Raw genomic sequence first — 23,813 nt, forward strand, 5'->3', positions numbered from 1 at the left:
ACTTTTGGTCTGGGTAAATCAATCAAAATCAATGTCTCTGCTTCTCACTGTCATATCTTTACTTTTGGGTGCCTTGCAATCTGGTTGTAGAAATTAGGCCTTAGGTAGAAATACCTGCAGTAACACAGTAATAATAATTACTCATATAAAAGGGCAACTTTTTTTTTGCCTTCATTTTTGGTATTTTTGTTTTTATTTTTAAAAATATATTTTGTCTAATTGACATAGTAATCATACACATGTATGGGTATAGCAGGGCATTTTAATATATGTATACAATGTATAATGATCAAAGCACGGTAATTGGCATATCTGTCAACTCACACATTTATCTGCTGGAAACATACAAAATCTTCTCAACATCTTGAAATATCCCATTCACTATCATCACCCATGTTTTTCCTACTGTGGTATAGAACATTACAAGTTATTCTTCCCATCCAGCTGCATCCCGGTACACAGTAACCATCCTGTCTCCTTCTCTCCCTCTCCTTATTCTCCATACCCTCTGGTAACCACCATTCTAAACTCAACCACCATGAGATCAATGTTTTAGATTCCATACAGGAGCAAGATCATGCTGTTTTTATCTTTCTGTGCCTCACTAGATATCATGATCCCTAGTTCCGTCTATGTTGTTATATAGGTCATATAGGTTTTTACCTGCATTTCCCTGACAATCAGTGATGTTGAAAATTTTACATTATATATTGGCCATTTATGTCTTTTTTTGAGAAGTCTCTCCTTATTTCTATTGCCCATTTTTTAGTGAAGGCATTTAGTTTGGGGGCTATCAAATTTTTGGAACTCCTCCTGTAGTCAGGTTATTAACCCCTTGTAACTGTATGGTTTGCAGATATTTTCTCCTGTATGTTGTCTCTGTACTCTGCTGATTGTTTCCTCTGCTGTGCAAAAGGATTTCAATTTGATATAATCCCATTTTTGGTTCAGTTTCTTGTGCTTTGAAGTTTTTGTCCCCAAATCCTTGCCTGTTTCAATGCCTGAAGCATTCTCCATGTTTTACTCAAGTAGTTTCATGGTTGGGGTCTTATGCTTCAGTCTTTTTGACATAACTCTTCAAAACACAAACACACATCTGTCTATCCTATGGTCAAAAGTCAAGGAAGGAGGTCAGAGGAAGGCCACAGAGGGCATTCTGCAGTACAGGTGAGACCACATGCTGCCCCTGTGAGGGGGAAGGATACGGCATAGCAGCACAGGTGTTCTGGGAAGTCTTCTGGAATTTGCCCCCAATTCTTCTCCTCATGTTTACTGATGAAAGCCTGTTGAGTTGGGCATGTCCCTTTGCTAAGAGACTGGGCGATGCACTCTTTACTATTGGCAACTATGTGCAGTGTTGTAATTCAGGGGTTCTATTATTGTGATCAAGGATGGAGCTCTGTCAAAAAGGATTTTTTTTTATAAAACTATTTAAAAAGAAAAGGATTCCATGAGCTGATACTCAGGAATGGAGAGTTCCTAGAATTGGCCCATGTGGCTTATTATGTGCCAGTAACCAAGACATTTCAACCTATGGGGATTAGTGGTGTGTGTGTGTGTGAGAGAGAGAGAGAGAGAGAGAATGTGTGTGTGTGTGTGTGTGTGTGAGAGAGAGTGTGTGTATGTGTGTGTGTGTGTGTGAGAGAGAGAGAGAGTGTGTATGTGTGTGTGTGTGTGAGAGAGAGAGAGAGTGTGTGTGTGAGAGAGAGAGAGAGAGTATGTGTGTGTGTGTGTGTGTGTGTGTGTGTGTGAGAGAGAGAGAGAGAGAGAGAGAGAGAGAGAGAGAGAGAGAGAGAGATTTCCTTTAAAGATTTAAATAGTGGCACTATTTTTGTTAATTTGGGGTTTTAATCTGGATTCTACAGTCTTGCTGACTGATTGAAATAGTTATTTTCCATGAACCTCTTTCCACTTTTTAGGATGAGATTCATGATAATACATTATTTCTTTCTACCTATAAATGTGATATTTCAGAAATACTCATGATAGGAAAATATAAAAAGGTGATTCAAGAATAAGGTTGTGATTATATACCTGCAAATCATATGCCTCATTAGGAATGTATGTATTGGTATGGGTCTCCTTCCCTGGCCTTTGGATCTTGCTGAGAGGGGAACCCAGGCCTAGGACAGACTCCTTGTCTCTCTCACATGCTCAGGGCCTGGCTCCAACCACACCCGAACTGTGCCTGCAGTCATGGAAATTGCAGCTGCTCTTGTACAGAGAGGCTTAACAGCATCTTAGCTACTGTTATCACCTGGACTTTTTCTGGAGTACCAAACTGTCAACTCTGGGCTCTCCCCCAAGTGTTGGGGAGCAGGTGGTATTGTGAAGTGCAGGACAGTTCCTGATCCACAGACAAATATTGGTCAGTTAATGGGGGAACTGATGGAGTTGCTTTCTTATTGTTTACCTAGTGTACTCTCCTAAGGTGAATATCTACTTGCTATTGCTTTTACTGTAGGAAGTAGAAAAAAACTACATCGGTCATTTTCAGTCACAGTGCTTGTTCTGAGTACTCTTAAGTAGTCTTTGTCATAGTATCTTATTGTTCCACAGTGTTTCTGCTAAGTCCTCTGTCATTCCAGAAGAGCAAAGACATTGAAATGTTCAGTATGGAAAAATGTTTGGGTAATTTTAATTAGGAAATGTCCTAATTCCATTCCCTAGGGGTAATATTCCAAATACCCTGTCTGGAACGAGGAGTTATGTAACCTTAGGGTCATTCATAATGTCTTGGTTGGTCTGCTCCAATTATAGTCACTCCAAACATCATGTCCACCTTCCCGATTCCAGACCCACACAGACCAAAAGGACTGAGAATCCTGTGCCATCATATCCATCAACAGCATATTCTCCCCAATGCCAGTGTAGCATTCCAGTATTCCTACACCTCTTGTGCTTCCAGTTTTCCCCTCCTTTGTCTCTTCGAATTCTTTCAACCTCTCTCTTCCTTTTATTTCCTTTTTCTGTTTCTTCTCTTTTTGTTCCATTTCTTTCTTTCTTTCCTCACCACCCCATACTCACCCCACTTTTTCCTCTTAAAGGAAACAAAGTTCTGTAGCTAATTTGCTACTTCCTCAAGCTGCATTTTAGTGTGCAAAGAGAAGGAGTTTGGGAACCAGATGGGCTTGATGTTGATTATCCACTCTGCCCCTTCCAGCCTCAGTGATTGTGTTCAGATTATATCTTGGATTATATTTTCATGCTTATAAAATGAGGATTAATTATGCACACCATTTAGGATTTCTGTATGGGTACCTGGTAAGCAAACTATTTTCCAACCACTTTAAGAAAGTTTCTTCTTTACTCTTTTAATCTTGGTCATCCAAGAGTGTCAATGTTGTTAACAGATTCAAATTAATGGATGAATTGGTAAAAAACTACTTGTGAGCAAGATGTCAGCATACCCCTAGAAAACATTTTCTTCTCTCCACTCTAGTTTCAATCCATTTTTACAAACTTTCCAATTTTTGTGTGTCCCATCTCCTTTAATTATTTCTCCTTTTCTTCTCTCACTTATTAAATATAATTTAATTTCAAAGAATTTAATTACCAAAGAAACACAGAGTTTAAAAAAATTCAGTAAAATGTGAAGGTACATAAATTCTAATCTCAATAGCTTTTTACTTCATCTCTATTCCAGAATCCTGCTTCTCCCCCAACCCCCGCCAGGAAAACACTCGAAATTCTTTTAGCTACCATTTCACATTTATCTCCATTTTCCTAAATACTATATTTACTTTCCTACTTCTTTTTTTCTTCAATTTTAACAATTTATGAAATTAGCTTTCTACTATGACAGATGCAGATTTAGCATCCTTTTATAGTACAGTAACCACCCCTACTTCATACATAACTTTCCTTCATACACAGACCAGTTTGCTCGTAGTGTTCACTGTTCACATAACAATTTAATTATAGTTCATAGATAAGCCATAATAATGTCTATGATTACAATGTTTTGCATGTTTTTGTTTTTCCTAAATTTAATAATTGCCTAATACCCAAATTTTGCTTCATTTTCTTTTTCCAAATACACAGATAAAATCACAGAACATCTTAATATGTCTAAACACATCAGATCTATTTTATTTTATTTATTTTTTTAGAGATGTTCCTCCCAGAGCTTTAATCTTAACAGGCTCTTTTAAGATTCAAAGCTTTCCTTGTCCGTCTGCTTTCCTGGAAGTTCTGAGTTCCCTTTGCCTCTTTGAGCTCCCCTTTCCCCAGATATCATATCTCACTTTTTGGTTTATTCCCTCAGTACCTCCTTCAGTATCTTCCTGAGAAATTGTACAGGGACAGTAAAAGTTTTGAGACCTTTCACTTTTATAAAAATTTTTATTCTACCCTCAGTTTCAATTCTGTATCAGCTGGGTATAGAAATGTAGGTTGGAATTAGTTTTCACTCAAAAACTTTAAGGCACATAATTCTTTGATTTATAGCTTCTTGCAAAGCAAATGAGTATCCATTGTCATTCTGATTTCTAATGGTTTTTATGTAAGCTCTGTTTTTGGTTGCTTTTAGGTTTTCATTTTTTTCCATGGTTTCCTAATATTTTATGGTTGTATGTCTTCTTGGTATCTTCTCATTCCTTGTTTAGTATACATAATTATCCAGTTAAATATGGAAACTTTTAAAAAAATCAGTTCTAGAACTTTCCTGTATTGTATTTTAGTAATTGCTTCCCTATACTTTCTTTCAGTAATTTATTACTCACATGGATGTCCTATTTATTTCCTTACTCATCTTTTAAAATCTAATTTTCTTTTTAAATTAACAGCCCTGTTTTATTTACTTACATTTAATTTACATAAATGATGTTGTGTTATATGCTATTTTTTTTTTGTATTAAATTTTTCTACCCAGAACTGTTTTAAGATCCATTCACATCTAATATTTCCCTCTAACTCTCTGGTTTACATCTAATACTTTTTATGTTTCTACTAATGAGCACCCCAGCTGCCCTTATGGCCCAAAGGCAATGCCTTCATCAGCACCTGCATTCATCTTTTCTTTTGGACATTCTGGGATCATCTTTTGGAGATGTACTCTCAGAAGTTGACTCTTAGGACACCCATATCTGCTGCATGGTAGTGCAACATTTCTCTCTAGGAGTGTTGCACCTCTGCACAGTTCACCAGTAGAACACAAGGTATCTCCACATGTGCTCAGCATATGGCTTTAATCAGCCTTCTAACTCTTGGCAGCATCTAATAAATAAAACACGAATAGCTCGTTGATTTTTGTTTGCTTCTCTCCAGTTACCAATGGCTTTGAGCAACCCTTCATATGTTATACAATTTGGTACACAACAAACAGGGTATCCTGTTCTTTGTATTGTCTCTTTCTACCCTTGATATGCCTTATTATCTGTTTGCATATTATTCTATCCACTTTGTAGTCATGCCTTATACAAAAAGGAATCTTTTGATTCCTGAGAATCTAATCACCTGGTTGTGAAGTTATGGGGAAAAGGGAGATGTGATAGACTGTGATGGCACAAGTACCTAAGAAGAAGCTCTTTAAGATGACTGACTGTTTTGAGGCAGATTGTGGATAGGGAGTTGATATAGAATAGGCTGGGAAGACCAGGAACCATTGAGTGTAATAACCCAAAGGAAGGACATTACTGTTTAAGTTACACTGAGATTCTCAACCAGTGGGACTTCTGAAAATCTCTTTGGCTGCAGGTTACTTAAGCAGCATGTGGTTGGAACATCCTGAAAGCTGGTACTTCCGGGAATGAGAGATGTTGATGCCACACTAGGCTGTCCTTCTAAGAAGGGAATAGATCCCAGACTCAGAAGAGGGAGAAATATACTCTCGGGTGGTTGTTGGGGCTTCCTCTTATTCTTTCTTTTATTTTAGTGTCTAGTGCTAATTTATTAGAATTTCCTATGTTTATGAAGTAGAAATTTACCTATTGGTATTTATTATTATTTTTCATACCACTGTTTCTAGTGTTATATATTAAGTTGATTTTTCCAAATACATAAATAATGCTTATGTAGATCATCATTGTACCAACATAATGGCATTATTAGCTGCATGGGGAAATTCACAATATCTGAGTGGCAATTATGGCATTGCTGCCTTCCTGAAAATATGATGAATAAATCCTGAATGTATGTTCTATTTTTATAAAGAAATATAGAAAACATTTATATACTTCCTTGTTTTTAAAATAATTTAACATTAAGATAAAAGTTACCAGTACCGGTACTTAAAATACAGCTTTATAGTAATCTTTTTTCTTAATTTGTTCTATTTTATACTATTTTGTCATGTAGATATTCATGACAGTAGAGTGTATTTTGACATTATATACATGCATGGTGTATAACTTATTCTAATTAGAATCGTATTCTGTGGTTGTACATGATGTAGTAGTATTTTATACTAAAAAACAATGAAAAAATTATGATTAGAAAACATTTTAAGGATTTCTATTTGAATTATCTAAACATTGTGGTAGAGTCTGTTCTTCATCTTTGGTACCCTCTTGTGGTCAGTGGAAGGCATTGGGTTAGTCTTGTTTTAATAATCATGTGTATTTTAACACACACGCACACACACACATACACATTCTGTACCTAAAATTTTATAAATATTTGACTTTTTTGTTAACAGTAGCAATTCTCATACTGCAGTTGCTAGTTGTGGTTTGTGCTGTAATGTTTTTCCCCCATTCTTCAATGCAGTGTATGAAATGATGGTGTAGCATGACCACAGTGCTTAAGGGATAGTATGATCACTGGGCTCAGGGTAACTGCAGTGTATTTGGGAAACCAACTGATCATAGACCCAGCTGTAACTTACTTTTAACTGGATACAATTAGGTTTGGGGATTAATTTACCATTTTTAGAACTATATTATATAGTAGTTGCCCTCTGTCTCAATGTCTTTGTGTATCTACATAGACATGTAACTAGAAACAGTACTGCTTTATATATGTTTGCATGTCTTAGAGTATCCCCTGCTACTTTATTTCCTTTCTCTTTTCATCAAGTTTATTAATTTACTGTGATTTCAAGTGGTTACCTACTTCAAATGCATTTACTGTGGATTGCACAAGATCACACCAGGATAATATGTACTCCTCCCCATCCTTTTAAATCTTGCCAGAGCAATAAGAAGACAGTGATCATGCAGAGCATGAAGTAAATATTTATGGGTTATTTTTTGTTTCCTTGAACACTACTGGTGTCAGAAAAGTCTTAGTTTGATATCTAAAACAAGTAACAACAGAGAGAAGAGGTAGCTGTACAGGGTTCTGCTACTAAGTCCAAATAAGACTTGGCTTATGTGAGACTAAATCCTGGTCTTTGAGGGTGGTGAGAGTTGCAGGGAGAAGTGCCTTTTGTTTTCTATAGCATGCCTCCCTAGATTACAGTTGTCCTTTGTGTGGTCTGGCCTTTCATCTCACTTTTTAATTTTATGCTCCAATTGAGTGGGTTTTTGTTGTCCACATCACTGGAAGCTTTGAGTAGTTCTCTTTTGCTAGTCTGGTTGTGTGAAGGGCCAAGGTTTGAATAAGAGGCCAGGAAATGGTTCTAGGAATGATTTTTGTATTGCCAGAAATGCTAATGTATTGGTGCTGAATTAGCATTTCCAAAAATTTCACCAAACTCTAACTGAAAACAGAGATGCAAGTGTTGTCAGTACAGCTGTGTCCTCTTCTGAAACCAGTTTCTACTTCTTTGCCCAGTGAGAAATTGTGAGTGCCTATTGTCAGATGAAAGTGAGTCACTCTCCTGAAGTGAAATGCAGCTGGTTCCCCAAAGAAGTGCCATTGGGTCTAAGTTGGGCTGTTTGTCCTCTGTACCATGGGTAACAGTTTGTTGAGCAAATAAAATCAGAGAAAGAATTCCACTTGCTCATTAAATATTTATTGAGCACTTATTAGATATTCAGTTTGAGGTGCATGGGCTATCTACATGAAATTCCCTCTTACAATGTAGAACATGGACACCATAAAAGATCCATTTATAAAGATATTTGAGCATTCAAAAGGGGGAGAATTAATAGAAGGGACTTGTGAATGAGGTCTGTTTGAACTGGAAGCTAAAAGTAGCTATAATTTGAGTATGTGGAAAGTGGAAGAAATGAGCATTGATGTCACAGGGAGTGAGTGGCTTTTAGTGGGGGTGGGGAGCATGAATAGGGAGCTCAAAAGGAGTTAGTCAGAGAAACCTCTGGAAAGGAAGGTTGGACAAGTCAGTTGTAGACACGAAATATCAGATTAAAGAGGAATATCCACTGAGCAAAAGATGAAATGTTCACCAGGGAGTCTGCTTCAGCAGCAGAGTATGTGTCTTCCCATCCAAATTCTTGGGCTTCTGTTCTTTTTTTTTTTTTTTTTTTTTTTTGCAGGGAGTAGGGTTTGCTACTTCATATTTTGCTATGTAAGTTCCTTAAAACATCTTTTTTTGGATGGAAAGACATTTTATCACTGAGCTACATTCCTATCCCTTTTTATTTTTTACTTTTGAGACAGGGTCCTACTAAGTTGTTAAGGGTCTCACTAAGCTGCTGAGGTTGGTTTCAAACCTGCAATCCTCCTGCCTCATCCTCCGCAGTCGCTGGGATTACAGGTGTGTGCCAGCAGGACCAGCTGTGTTTCTCTTTGTGAGACTACCCTTTTCTCCTTAGGTAATAAAAATCCCTGAGCATTTTTACATTTCCCTTGTTTTTTTTTTATAGATGTAATGCTTCAATATACAAACAAGATCCAGAGTACTGACATTATGCTTCTTAAATAGCCTAGAACTCACAACTTTTAGAGCAAAACTATACTTACTACTCTTATTCAACTCAATTCTACCAGCTCACCTGCTACAGTTCCACATGTGGAAATAGATCTTGATGTGTTCCTGGAGATATGATTGAGAAGAAAGTTCAGAATGCCAGTGGGTGAAAATAGCATTAAGAGATCAATCTGGATCTGATAACCTCAGAATAGTGGGGAAGACCCCCTAAGTTAAAGGTCTTCCTTTCTACCTCCCTCTTTTTTTTCCATCCTTCCCTCCCTTCATTCATCCATCTGTCATTTTAAAATAACCCTTCTTGGAATTCAAGCATGTAAAGAAACAAAGCACTGTGTATAACCATCATATAATTTGTTTTCTAAAAGACAGTGATTCCTGAAGGAAGGTAGAAATCTGTGTTTTATAAAAGCAGACACTTGACTCAGATTCAGGTGATACAGAGATTGCAGTTCCAGAGACACTGAAATAAAAGGAAGGAATTATACTTCTTTAGCCAGTGAAACTCATGAGTGTAGTTATAATGTTTGTTTAATATGGACTCATGAGTGGAAAAGACTTACCTGGTGGGTACAATGTTTATAATCGGAGAAGTTTACATTCCCAGATATGTCCTGTTCCCTTCAGTATTTCCCTACATTTGTATTTCTGTGAAAGCATGCCTTAAGTTAATAGGTAAAGTTATTCCCTTCCTCCATAGAAGACCTGCCTTTTTACAGGTACATCTTCCCCCAGTTTGACACCCCCTACCCCTACCCCCCCACAAAAAAAACAACCCTGAGATTTTAGGAATAAGTGAAAGTCAGATATTAGTTATATTCAGAGTAGGTGATTCAAGATGTTGTTAATTATCTTGATTTGACTTTGAATTTCTTACTTAATTATTTAAAGCTACCAGAATTTTAAAAATCTGTTTTTCTCCTTGTTAAGAATAAGTTGTTTGAAATTTGGGTATCTTTTCATGGCTGAAAACTAATATTATGCTATGAAAAGAGTCAATGAAAGTAGTTCTGTATATTGGTTATCTGTTAACTCCTCTGTATCACCAAAGATTAAAAAAAAAAAAAAAATTCCTCTTAGTCACATCCCAGACTTACTAGATCAGAGTATCTTTTGGGGTGTTGGTTGCAGAACTTCCCCAGGGGTCTGCTGTAGTCAGGCTACACTTATCCACATCAGTTCCTGTGCCCACAGAGGTGCAGCTTTTCATGTTTGTACATATATTTCTTCCCCAAAGCTGGAAAGCTGCTTAGAGAACTGAATGCATACTCAAAAGATATGCTTCATATCCTTCTTACTTCTCTACTGGATTAAGGATTTGCATACAATTGTAACTCACTAAATTGTTATTAAATGATTTTATTGGACACTTGCTGGGAATGGTGAAAATGAAGGCTTTTTGATGCTCTAATTTGAATCTCTTTTGTTGTCATTGTTATCCCCTAGGATGGAAAGAAGAAGTTTGACAAGGAGAGTGAAAAATACTATTCTATTCTTGACAAGCATTTGAATTTGTCAGCAAAGAAAAAGGAATCTCATTTGCAAGAGGTAAGCTTTTCCAATTGAAATGAGAAAAGGACATTAACATTATGTCCTATAAAGTCAAAAATTTCAAAGTTAGAAGTACTTTAAAAATCTACCTTTTAATAAAACAACAATAACACTAGCTAACTTGATTGAGCTTACTATCGACAGCTACTTTAGATACATTATGACATTTAATATTAGTGGTTTCAAGTGAGATTAGTATTTCTCAAAACAATGAGAAAAATTGAAACAAGACGTTTCCCCTTTCTTTTTATTGGACATATTTTAAGGAGAAAGGACCTGTCAAGTTCATGTTATTGCCTTTACATTAAATTTAAAATATCTGTCACATTGCTTTTAAAGCTTTGCTTCTGAATTCAAGGAAAACATTATATAACCATTTGTTTTAAAATCTCAATTATTTTACATCAATTTTCTTTAAAAACAAATGAATGGGAATATTTTACTAACAAATATACCTGCTAGCAGCTATTTCTTCCCTTTGTCTGAAATATGTTACATTTTGTTCCTCCCATTGGTAGTATCTTTTCATGGCTGAAAACTAATAGTAATTTAGTAAAGTCAAGAGTAGTCCTTTCACTAAGGAATAGTATGGTTTCATTTTCAGTGATAGGACATGTCAGAAAATCTGCCTTGTCATTAGAGCAGCAAAATCGTGAAGCCCCACCCTGAGGTTCTTTCAGACATGTCCTGTGGAGGGAGCTGGGGTTGTGAAGTTGGCTTACTGGGGGCTCACTGCTACCATCCAGAACTTCATAGGGAATCTGGGTACTGTACTTCTAGCTATCCCAGTGGTGCATCTTCTATATGTATCTTCCAGGTCCTTCTCCCAGGAGAGCCTCCTCCCTTCCTGAACTATCTTTCAAATTCAACCCAGACCTCTGCTTTCCTTACTCTTTTACTTAATTCCCATACCTTCAAATTTAGCCAGAAGTCATGCTTAATAAGTTAGGAGTATTACAAAGTTTTCACAGTGTCAAAAAGGATTAGGAATGTTATTTTTGTTCTTCTGATTCCTTTTTTTTTTCCCAAAAAAATGTACACGTTCTCATTGAGAGCACCCCATTTCTTCATTTATAGCTGGTTAATAATGATTGAGAGGTTTGGTTTTGCTTAATGTTTACGCATAATTTTAACCTATGCCTTCTATTATTAAAACATGCTGTTTACAAAGCATAATTCAGTATATGGTTGTGTGTTTATGGAAAGGTTTTGCGACAAAAGTGAAATGAAAGACCATCTGTCATTAAAATAAATAGATTCTGTTTTAAATTTCTTGGACATTTAATTTTACAAGGGTTTGGTACTGCTTATTGCTATTTAAAATTTCATTTACATGTTCCCAAATGTTTAAGTGCTTATATTTCTATTTATACATCATTAGCATAAACCTTAGAGAGAAAGAGATTATATTATGGCAGTGGACAGAGGCTCCTTAATTGTCACCAGTACCCGGCATCTGCCATACTAAGGACAGTGGCCAGGTGCCATTTAAAAACTTGCCTGCCTCAAAATCAAAGGTGGTTTTTAGAGTTCCTACTGAACTTCTGGTGCTTGGTGAATATGAGAAGCCCCTTTTAGTCAAGACACTTCTTAAACCATCTCAAGGAAGTGATAGTTTTATTCTAAAGTCCCCTAAAGGCTGTATTTCAATTTCTCCTGACAATTTAGCTCAGTATTTATTAATTTCCTTGCTAGTGGCCTCAGTCCCTTAGGCTATGACATAATAGAATATGTACTCTGTATTTAGTTGGGGGCTGGAAAAGATTATAGCATTGTTAGTAATGTCTGCCTCTTCATCTCACTCTGCAAACATAAAAAAATACACACACTTCTTTGCCAGGAGGCACAGTCGCCCACACAACTTAACTTAAATTGTGTTAAAGCAGCTCCTTGGGGGTATATAATATAGACAAGGAAAAATGTGGCTTGGGAAGTTTCACCCCCCATGCTTCCAGGAGTCAGACCTGTTATAAGGAGATTCTGCCACAACTGCATTTAGTCCTGTGACATGGCTTTAAATGTCATCTGTTCCTTTCCAGAGCAGCTTTGGCCCTTCTGTCAGCACCAAGCTCATTAGTTTGTTCTCACAAAGACCCCTCTGTGCCTGCTCACCTGCATAGCTGTCTCTTTATTCATTTTGCTCATAGAAAATAAGTGGCTGGCCAGTTCCAGCCCTAAATTGAAAGGTCAGCTTGTGTTGATGAAGTTCCAGGGCCATCCGTTAGACAGGTCATTGAAGTGAACGGTTGTTGAATGGAAAACAAGCATATCAAGTTTACAGGCTGTATAATGGATGAAAAGAAATAATATTCAATATGTGAATGAATAATTACTTTCTGAGGATAGAATAAAGAGATCATAAAGGAAATAGAGAAAGGCCTACATGCATATAAGTAATTATTTCAAAAAGACATTAAACCAAATTAAAGACAATGCATTAGGAAATTTGTACAACTTATGACATAGTGTTGCCATCTCTCACACATGAGAAGTGTTTGAAATCAGTGGAAAAAATGAGCTAAGGATACAAGAAGGAATTGATCAAAGAGGAAATATAAACTAAAATGAACCTTGTTTCAGTGTTACGTGTATTAAATAATACAAGCTAATAACAAGATGTCCTTATTAGTTCATTAAAAATATAATATCTATTGTTAGTGGAGACACGGGAAACTGTGCATACTTTTGTTCTCCTTTGGAAAACATAAAAAGATCTAATCACTCTTGAGGTAAATTTGATATCATATTTCAACAAACCTGAGATGTATCTGGTAAATAAGATGATTTCTATTGGGAAGAATTTGCTCCAAAGAAATGATCAGAGGTGAGTATAAAAACTGTGTAAATATTATATACATAAACAAATTATTCATAATGCAAAAGTTGAGAAACATCTAAAATGGCACAGAAGAATAATTGGGGTAAATAGAAAAATATAGTGTGACCAAAAATTGAGTGTGATATGATTAAGGACAGTCACTGAAAGTTATTAAGTAATGTTTATTAGATGTACATTTTGTAATTTATATATAAAATCTCAGTAAGAAACCATGTAAAGTGGTAGAACTATCCATCTTACATTGGAAAATAATTTTTAAACCAGAATATACAGTAATACCCCAGATTTGTTGTAAGGTAGGTGTATTGTATATATCACTGTGTGTTATACATCAAAATATTAAGAATGGGGTTATAACTCTTAACATTTCTGTGTTATAGTAATGAATAATGAATTTATAATAATGGATTTTTATTTCCTTTATAGGTAGAAGAAAAAGTAAAGGGGTATCACTAGATAACCCTTTGAAGAGATTCCTCTTATCCCTACTGCCTCAGTAAAGCAAATCCCTTAGATTCAGTTCTTGTACCTCTGTTCTTATCCTGCAATTTGCCCTTGAAGTTTCTCCTTCTTCCTTTTTTCCTATAATGTCTCTCAGGTCACAATGTTATGCGTGACCAGATTGAAATGCCCAGATTACCACTTTAGATTACCACTTGGTGACACATGCAAAATCTTAAACATCACCATCTTTCTCAAATTTGCTCCTATTTTCAATTTCCTTAATTATCTGTTAATATTGTTATTATTTCTGTGTCAGTTATCATTGACTTTTCCCTTGCTTTTCATGCTCACTTCTTTCTACTTAGCTTTCTTGTGGGGGTGCACCAGATGCTTTTACCATTAACAATAAGACATCTTACATTCATGTGTACCCTGCCACACATTTTATCAAGCTATTCTGTACAAAGCTCATGTTAATCCTCCTGAAATGCAGCATGGATCTTGTCAAAGTCTTCTTCAAGGTTTAGCACTGTCAATAGGGTGTAGTCTTCACGCTTTCTGTCTTTGCTACCTTATCTGCCATTTCTGATTATTCCATACCAATTGTTAAGTTACAAACCTTTTGATCCATGGAAACATAATTTTTGATTTCTCGACTCTCTGCCTTAAAACTCCTGTCATTTATCTCTGCCTACTCTAGATATCTCTATTTTTAAGAGCCCATCTTAAATCTTTTCTCCTTTGGAGATGATTTATCAAATATCACATGAGACTTTCCCCCTATTTTGAATCAGAGAGCTTATTGTAGTTAGGGAGGAATTTAGGTAATCTGTAGAACTGTATGGTTTTCTTACGAAATTAATTTGGTTTCTTACTTTACAGGTATAAACAACAGTATACACCTATTGTTCTGGTATAATTATTGCTAGTTGTATTTAAAATTCTCCCAGTGTAAATGATAAATCATATTATTACCTTACTAATCCAATACAAAATGTAAACTACCACTTTCTACAAGGTTTATAATCAAGTGTTGGCTAGTGAACTGCTGTTATTTTATGTACTAACAGCACTTATATAAGATTTTTTTAAAAAATCTTACAACAAAAAGAAATGACACTGTCATATTCCGTAAACATTGTGCACTCTGGATGACCTTTTCAAGCACCTTTGGTATATGGGATTTCCATTATCTATCTAGATGATAAGTGTTTGAAAACCTGTATAGTTGGCAAGAATTATTATTTCTCTTTAATCCTTTGTTTTCTATCCCACCCCCATCTTTTGAGAGGTGTGGAATGATACTGTGCTTGGCAAATAAATTTCTGAAGAAATTATATAATACTCTTGTCTCATGGGTCCCATGACACCCACCATAGTAGTGATTTGTTAGGAGAACTCATAGAAAGACATGTATAGTCCTTCTCATGGTAGAATTTATTACAGCAATAGAATAGAAAGAAAAATCAGCAACAGGAAAAGATGCATGGAGAAAAATCTGGGAGAAGCCAGATGCAACCTTCTAGGAGTCTTCTCTTATTGGAGGCTCATAGGACGTGCTCAACATCCCAGCGCCGAGTTCTGACTACTCAAGAGGCTCCATGCCCAGGGTTTTTATTGGAGAAACATCACATACGAACTCTGCCTGGAATTTACCCAAATTTCAGGCTCTTGAAAGAAGGTGTTCAGTATACACCATATTGTTTGCACAAATGGTTTAGACACATGAGCCATTCTTACCAGTTAGTGATGAAAATCCTGAAATTCATATTCCCAGACATGGGACACCAGCCAACCTCGTAAGCAGACCTTTCAAAAGGCTGCAGACAGGATTGATGTACTAACTCTTTTCTGGACCACCTGTTGATTAGAAATAACCACTTTAGTCTCTAAAGGTGTCTCCGGATTCTAGTTTCTTCCATGTGCTACATAGCACAATCAATAACATCTTTTTAAAGTGAATAAAATAACCTGCATAATAGAATGTTGCCTTGGAAACTGAAAATTTTCTTACATCTCTCACCTAGTAAGTAGTACAGTGAAGCTTCCTCTGGAGAGCCCAATCTCTAATTCCTGCATTCAGTGATAGTGGGTTTGTGGTTTGAAACTGGCCATTTTGGGACAATTTGCACCATAAAAAAACAGCAACTAACTTCAAATCAGGCTTTACTGTCTAAAGAGGCAGTTGTTAAACATGTGCTATATGTACCACCACCTCTCATTATTCACTTAATTCATCCTTATATATAGTTTGGTTCCCTAAGTGATGGGAAGAAGAAAAGAGATGGTTTATGTGAAATACTGATCTTTGTTTTAGTGGTACCTGCCTTTCCTAAATGATCTTTGAGGGCTCAGAAGGTTTTTATTTCAAATATTCTATATGAGTTATGTAATTTCACATGTATTAGTTTATAAACTTGGAATCCTCAACTTTAAAAATCCCAACAAGTTGCTGATAATATTGGGTTATTTTTTATATAAATAAGTGCATAATAAGTATGTAATTTTTTAAGGATTTACATATGAAGTCTTGTGGTGCTATGATGCCCCAGCTAAGAAACTTAATTTTATTTCTTTCCTTTTTAGCTTTTGTTTGTGAAATTAGCATTGTAAATGGCTCCAAAGCAGTTTTCTCTTCCCAGATTGCTAATGGACAGTGTATTCCAGAGAGCCCATCCTTTTCATCTACTTTTAGTAATCTCAGCTGGCAGCTAGGAGTATGAAGCTGGGCAGGAAAAGTGAATCCTGTCTCTCCACAGAACTAAAGTCATTTCTCAAGAGTGCATCTGAGGGGCTGGGGATATAGCTCAGTTGGTAGAGTGCCTGCCCCTGAGTTCAATCCCCAGCACCACATACATACATACACCCACCCACACCACACACACACACACACACACACACACACACATACACATGCAAACACACAACAAAAGAGTGTATCTGAGGATGTTAGCCATCCTAGAAAAGGGAAGGAGAGGCAAAGTCAAAAAGAAACTGAAATGATCTCTTTATCAAAAGAACCTTATTGCAATCAGAAAGAATAAATGTGCCCAGCAATGATGGAGTACACTTCGTCAGGTTATATCCATTGATTATTTATTTACTTATTTATTCTGGCTCTGCTACTGAATTATCTTTCAAAGATTTTACCTAGTGATGTAGTCCTCCTGCTTAATATTCTCAGATGCTTCTTCCTTGATTAAGATCTATCTTTGTTATTCAGTGTGCTAGATCTTTCTGAGTGTGATGCTAACCTGATTTTCCCTGCTTCCTTCGTGTATTTACTCTGTAGCCAACTCTTCACATTTTTTCATGCTTGTTTTTTTATGAGAATGACTCCTACCTTTTCCTTTTTTTTTGGATGATTCACTGTCAATTATTCATCTTAAGATTCAACTTAAACTGGGCACTGTGGTGTACACCTGTAATCCTAGAGACTTGGGAGGCTACGGCAGGAGAATCACAAATTTGAGGCCAACTCAGCTACTTACAAGGCCAGGTCTAAAAAAGAGGACTGGGGATGTGGCTCAGTGGCAAAGCAGTTTTAACTTTAACTGCAATCTTTAAAATGCCTCTTTTGTAATTTTTTACTATACTTTTTTTTTACTTACTAATATGTCTTAGATTATTATATATCGTACTGTTTTATGCTGTGTCTCTGGATGCTTCTCAACTCCATATGCTATAATCGCTTGTGAACAAGGACTGTAATAAGTGCTATATTAACACATTTTGCAGGAATTAGCTTTTAAAGAAGACTTTGGAGTAATATATAAATTGAATTCCTCTCGATATACTGACAGTCCATCAGTAATCACTCCTTGTATCAAGCTTTGCCTATTTTTCACTCTTTAGGCAGATACACAGATTGACCGTGAACATCAAAACTTCTACGAAGCATCATTAGAGTATGTCTTTAAAATTCAAGAAGTTCAGGAAAAGAAGAAGTTTGAATTTGTTGAGCCGGTAAGTGCTTAGTTTTCCTGTAAATTAATAGGATCAACACAATCAACACAAAAAACCTTTACAGTGTATTCTTATTAAAAATTATGATTTGTAGCCAGGCACAATGGCACATGCCTATTATCCCAGCAGCTCAGGAGGCTGAGGTGGGAGGATTGTGAGTTCAAAGCCAGCCTCAGCAAAAGCCATGCACTAAGCAACACAGTGAGACCCTGTCTCTAAATAAAATACAAAATAGGGCTGCGGTTATGGCTCAGTGGTCCAGTGCCCCTGAGTTCAATCCTTGTTACTGAAAAGAAATTATTATTTGTAAAAATAAAAGGAGGTGAGTGCATAAGGGATGAATAGGTGGAGCACAGGGTACTTTTAGGGCAGTGAATTCTTCTGTTTGATAGTGTGATAATTGGTGAGTGTCTTACGTTTGTCAAAACCCATAGAAAGTGCTGTACAAAAAGTGATCCCTAATGTCAGCTATGGATTCAGTTAATAATAGTAATAATGTAAGTGTATTGGCTCATCAAGTGTAATCAGCCCACCACAGAAATGCAACATATCAATAATAAAGGAAGCTATATATGTGGGGGGGTGCCAGGGAAGGAGTGTATGGGAGAGCTCTCTGTATTTCCCTTCAGTTTTTTTTTTCAGTAAACCTAAAACTGCTCTAAGAATGAAGTACATTATTCTAAAAAATGATGTACATTACCTGCACACGAATGAACCCCACCAGTAAAGTGCCCCATATGCCAAACCTTTAGGTAAAGAGAAAAAAAAAAAAAAAAAAAAACAGAGGCCGCTTTCTCCCTTTGTTCTTTCTCCCTTTCCTTATAGAACTGGAATCTGCCTGACTTTTCCCGTGAAGCCATTTATTTTCCTAAGTCAGTGTAAAAAGTAACAGATTCCTTAGTGTAAAGCACATTAGAGGAAAGAACAGGTGGCTGGTCTTTGCAAGCTTACTTCATTTTCCTGACATTTTTAAAAGTGACACCCTAATATGTTACAGCATTGCTTAAATGAGCATCTCTGTAAGGTGGCAGCAGTGAGGAGTAGAGGTGGGCTCAGGAGTCAAGGTACTCTTTTGCTATAGATATATCTCAATTCTCATGAGATGAAAAGCAAGGATTAATAAATTTATAAGTAATCAGATATTTAATTTCAGCCATTCTTTTCTTCCTGTGCCAGTCTTTAAAATGTCATTTAAAATAAAAATGAAATACCTTGTTCCCACTTCAGTGACGGTGACAGTGAGAAGGGAAGGGATGATAACATTTTAAAATGTGTTTGACATAATTTATTTCCTAATGGGAACCCACCTGTGATGCCCTAAAGATATGAGAAACTGAGATAAAGCCAAGACGGGTGGGAAGCATTGGTCCCTGCCTGGCTTCCAGGACTTCCGCTTTGCTGGAGCCGTTTTACTCTCTCCTGGAAACTTGGCACTTGGCAAGTTTGTCAGGCCACTCCCTGAGCTGGGATTAAAAGAACTACAGGCCATAACTCAGGCTTAGGATTTCACTTTTATGTTTTATTGGGGATAACAGACTTAAGTCCAAATTCTGTTTGCCAGACAGCTAAGTCCTTAAATCCCTTAGAATGAATTGGTAACTCAGGCCCTAGACCCTTTGAGGATCTGATTAAACTTCATTCAATTTAGGGGGCCTTTGGAAGCCCATGGAGGGTTTGTGGACAACTTGTCAGCCTAACAATCCTCAGTTCTAGGATGAAGACCATTACTTACGATTCCTGGTCTCTTCACATGGACTAACTGCCTCAGAATCCCACCGTGGCTTCTCAGCCCCCACTTTTTGCTGGCAAACTTCTTTCCCTAGTGCCTCCCTCCTGGTATTTTTGGAATCTGAGCTCTTTTTTGACACCAAACTGTCAGACCCCATTAATTCTGACAACTTTCCTACATATTTCTTCCTTATGTGTCCCATTTCCTTCAGACCTGGCTCATTTTCCATGCTGTTATTCCTCCCCACACCTGGAATGATCTCTTTACATCTGTATACCTTCCTTTCTTCCAGAGTGACAGGGGATAGCCTACTTCCCTAAGTCTCTTTATAGCCCATTCTGTCTGCGAACAGTGAACTAGACCATTCTATAAGATGACACCAAATGTGTAAAGAGAAGATGGTAAAATCATTTGCTCACAGGCAGCAGAAGGAATGATAAGAATTTATGAATTCCTGTGAAAATACATGCACAGAAGTGGAAGCTGTCTCTAATTGAAATGCATTTTCTTCCTTCTTCTACCTTATCCCAAACCAGGGTGTTCTGACAAGTCCTCTGCAACATGCCTTTCTTCTGACACCACAATCAGAAATGATGTTAGATTTGTCATTGCACAGTATTTTCTTGGCTGCTGTGTTTTTCCTGTTAGACTGTCTGGCCAAACCAAATAATAGTGTCAGTTTAGTCTCATCCTCATTTCTAGCCTTACCGTGTCATACATGGAGTTTTATGCAGTATCCATTTCAGTAGGGAGAAATATGTAAATGAGACCTGAACATTGATGTAGATCATGTGTAGCAGATCTTTATAAATATTTACTGACCATTTATATTTCCTCTTTGGGGGAATATCTATTCAAATTTTTTTGCCTGTTTTTAAACTGGGTTGTCTTTTTATTATGAAGTTGTAAGAGTTCTTCCTGTATTTTAAATATGTCTCTTATCAGATAAATGATTTACAAGTTTTTTCTACCATTCTGTGGACTTTCATTCAATTCAATTTTCTTGACAACTTACATTGAAACAGAAGAGCTTTTAATTTTGATTAAAGTCAAGTTTATTCTGTTGTTTGTATTTGTGCTTTTGATGTCATATCTAAGAATTCATTGCCAAATGCAAGATCATGAAGCTTTATTCAAGTGTTTCTAAGTGCTTTATAGTTTAAACATTATTTAGGTCTTTGATCCATTTTCAGTTTTTTTTTTTCTGTGATATGAGATAGGGATCCAACTTCATTCTTTTGAATGTGGTTATCTGGTTATCCCATGAACTCATTGTCTTTCTGTTGAAAAGATTGTTCTCTTTCCATTGTATGGCTTGGTGGTCTTATGAGACATCCGTTGACTGGAAATGTATGGGTGTTATTTGTAAACTTTCAGTTCCATTTTGTTCATTTATATGTCTCTTCTTGTGCCACTGACACACTCTGTTCATTACGGTGACTGGAATTAAAAGTTGAAATCAAGAAGTGAAATCTTCTTATTTTTTTTTTAAAGATTGTTTTGATTGGCTAGTGTCCTTTGCAGTTTCACATGAATTTTAGAATCAGCACATCAGTTACTACAAGGTGTTAGTTGAAATTCTGTTAGAGATTGTATATCGATTTGAAGAATATTCCTGTATTACTAACTCAGTTTACTCAGTTTTCCAATCCATTAATGTGAGACAGTTCCCATTTATTTGGACCATCTTTAATTTTCTTTAGCAGTGTTTGATAGTTTTCAGAATATAAGTTTTTTTATTTATGTTTTTTGTGCTTCCTTTGTGAAATGCATTTAAGTAATTAATATGTGGTAAATTAATCCCTAAGCATTTTAGTCCTTGTAAAGCAATGTAAAATGGAATTTTCTTAATTTCAATTTCAGGTCGTTCATTGCAAAGTATGTAGAAATTCAGTTGATTTTTATATATTAATCTTTCATCTTGGGGCTGGGGATGTGGCTCAAGCTCGCCTGGCACGGGTGCGGCCTGGGTTCAATCCTCAGTACCACATACAAATAAAGATGTTGTGTCTGCCGAAAACTAAAAAATAAATAAATAAATAAATATTAAAATTCTCTCTCTCTCTTTAAAAAAAATTTCATCTTGCAATCTTGTTGAACTTGCTTATTAATTCTAGTAGTTTTATAGTGGATTCCTTAGGATTTTGTATATACAAGATTATGGCATTTGCAAATTTTCTGTTTTCATTCTAGTCTGGATGTTTTTTTTTTTGTTGTTGTTTTTTGTTTGTTTTTTAACTTGCCTATTTACCATAAGGAGAATCTGGAGTGCAGTATTAACCATGAGTAGATGAATAGATAAAGAAAATGTGGTATATATGCACAATGGAATACTATTCAGCATTAAAAGAGAATAAAATCATGGCATTTGCAGGTCAGTGAATGGAGTTGGAGAATATAATGCTAAGTGAATTTAGCCAGTCCCAAAAAACTAAATGCAGAATGTTTTCTCTGATATAAGAACGCTGATTCATAATGTGGTTGTTGGGGGGAGCATAGGAGGAATAGGCAAGCTCTAGATAAGGCGAAGGGGAGGGAGGGATGGGGAGGGGCATGGGGTTATAAATGATGATTATTACCCTGAGTACATGTATGAAGACACAAATCGTGTGACTCTACAACCAGAGATATGAAAAATTATGCTCTATATGTGTAATGTGAATTGTAAGGGACTCTGCTATCATATATAACAAATTAAAATTAAAAAAAAAAAAAGAGTGAGCATTCTTGTCTTGTTCCCAAGCTTGAGGGAGCAGGACATCCAGCCTTTCAGCATTAAATATGATGTCAACTACAGGGGCACTAGGTCAGCGATTAATCTTTAGTAATAAAATGTGTTCTATATATTTTTTTTAGTCTTCAGAGATAAGCAGTGAATTATATTTGATAGCTTCTCTTACCCCATTGGTAAGGCTGCAAGGAATGCTCTATACGTATTGATTGTGAGGTCTCTCAAGTCAAAGGACAAATTTGGAGCATGATTGGCAGTGTTGCTCTGTGAAGCTGGGACATCTCTACTTTTAGGATTTAATAGTCTAAAGAAAATGATTGCTTACCATAATTATTACCATTCAGGAAAGAAGGCAAGCATGCAGGAATGAATCACATCATTTTAATACTGTTTACATTCCCAGTTCCACTCAGTTTTGGCAACAGTGATCTGGAAGAGTGATCTGCTACAGAGTCCTTCCCTTAGCCTCTGTGCCATCTCTGGTCCCTTTTCTCAGCTCTTACTTTTCTCTGTTATGTATTGTGGCTCTCTGTGGGCCTTTTAAGCTGGAACATTTTGAAAGTGCCTACATCCATACTGCACTTAGTAGTCCAGTGATTAATGGACTGGGAGATTATGAAGGTTTGTTCATTGGCTCACTTTTTAAACGATTATTTATCAATAAATGTAATATTGACTTTTACTTTTGTTCCGGTTATTGAAGTGAAAAATAGGTGATTCTAAAACTCTTGGAATTAATAAAGTGCTAAATGATATTTTCTCAGTGATGAAATTTTTTTAATATTAAAAACTGTTACAATTGCTTTCATTATTACTGTTAACAACCTGAAGGTGAGATTTACTTTAAGGTAAACTGATACCTTAGTATTTTCCACAACATCTTAGCCACTTAGACACATTGACCAAATATGTATGACATTGTACAACTCTTGACAGTTTTCAGAATGTCCTATTAAGTTCCTGTGGTTTAACATCATGGAAATTGTCAAAGACAAAATGAACTAGTAGAGATGGAAAACTACAAAAAGTTTCACTTTGCTGCCATCTAGAGGCAGTTATTTTACATGCACTACCTTTATTAAAAGCTGTTTCCAAAGCTATGGAAGATGGAATAAAAAGGTAGATGATTCTTAGTTTACAATTTTTATGTCCTTTCCATAGAATTGTACATAGAATTTCACCTAGAAATTTCCATAGAATTGTACTCAGCCTATGCTGTTATCAAAACTTTTTTTTTCTGCTAAGTGAATCTGAATCCTTCTAGAAGATACCAATGACTCCATTTTCATCTTGACTAAAGTTGCTGCCTTTAAAAGGATATAATCTGAACAAAATGGAGGTGCCAGAATCATTCTTTTAAAAACACAATTAAGCATTAAACAGTAGAGCTCAATGGAAAATGTTGGTTTGTCAAAGTTTATGTGAAAATACTTGCATAAGTGAGTTTTACTTAGGGGATCCATGTGCTGCTCCGTGAAGCAGTCAGCATCAGGAGACCCTTTGGGTTGAGGAGGTGTCACACAGCCAGGAGTCAGAAGAGAACACCCAGTATCTTCTTCAGATGTCTACTCTTTTGAAATATCACATAAATTTAGGATTGGGGTGTCAAGCCAGGATAGAGCAGTTCACATACAGTATAAGCCTAAAGATTAGAACTGCCCATTTGTTGAATTTTCAGTAATGTTCTTGCTTCTATTCATTCAGAATGGTTTACTTCTTACTGAAGTATTGAGGTGCTTTGTCTTTTCCCATGTTCTGAATGCTCTCAGAATATTAAGAG

The 23,813-nt window shown here is 36.2% G+C and overlaps 1 protein-coding gene across 2 annotated transcripts in view; it reads left to right on the forward strand.

Annotated features, from left to right (window-relative positions):
- The window catches only part of Arhgap42 (Rho GTPase activating protein 42), a 258,977-nt gene that overhangs the window by 178,304 nt on the left and 56,860 nt on the right, over positions 1-23,813 (forward strand). For both annotated transcript variants that reach the window (XM_026392469.2, XM_026392470.2), the window contains exons 5-6: positions 10,220-10,321; positions 17,463-17,573. In XM_026392469.2, coding sequence (XP_026248254.2) covers positions 10,220-10,321; positions 17,463-17,573 — 213 coding nt within the window. The remainder of the gene's footprint in view (positions 1-10,219; positions 10,322-17,462; positions 17,574-23,813) is intronic.

The sequence above is a fragment of the Urocitellus parryii genome, chromosome 4, assembly GCF_045843805.1.
Source record: "Urocitellus parryii isolate mUroPar1 chromosome 4, mUroPar1.hap1, whole genome shotgun sequence".
NCBI lineage: Eukaryota > Metazoa > Chordata > Mammalia > Rodentia > Sciuridae > Urocitellus > Urocitellus parryii.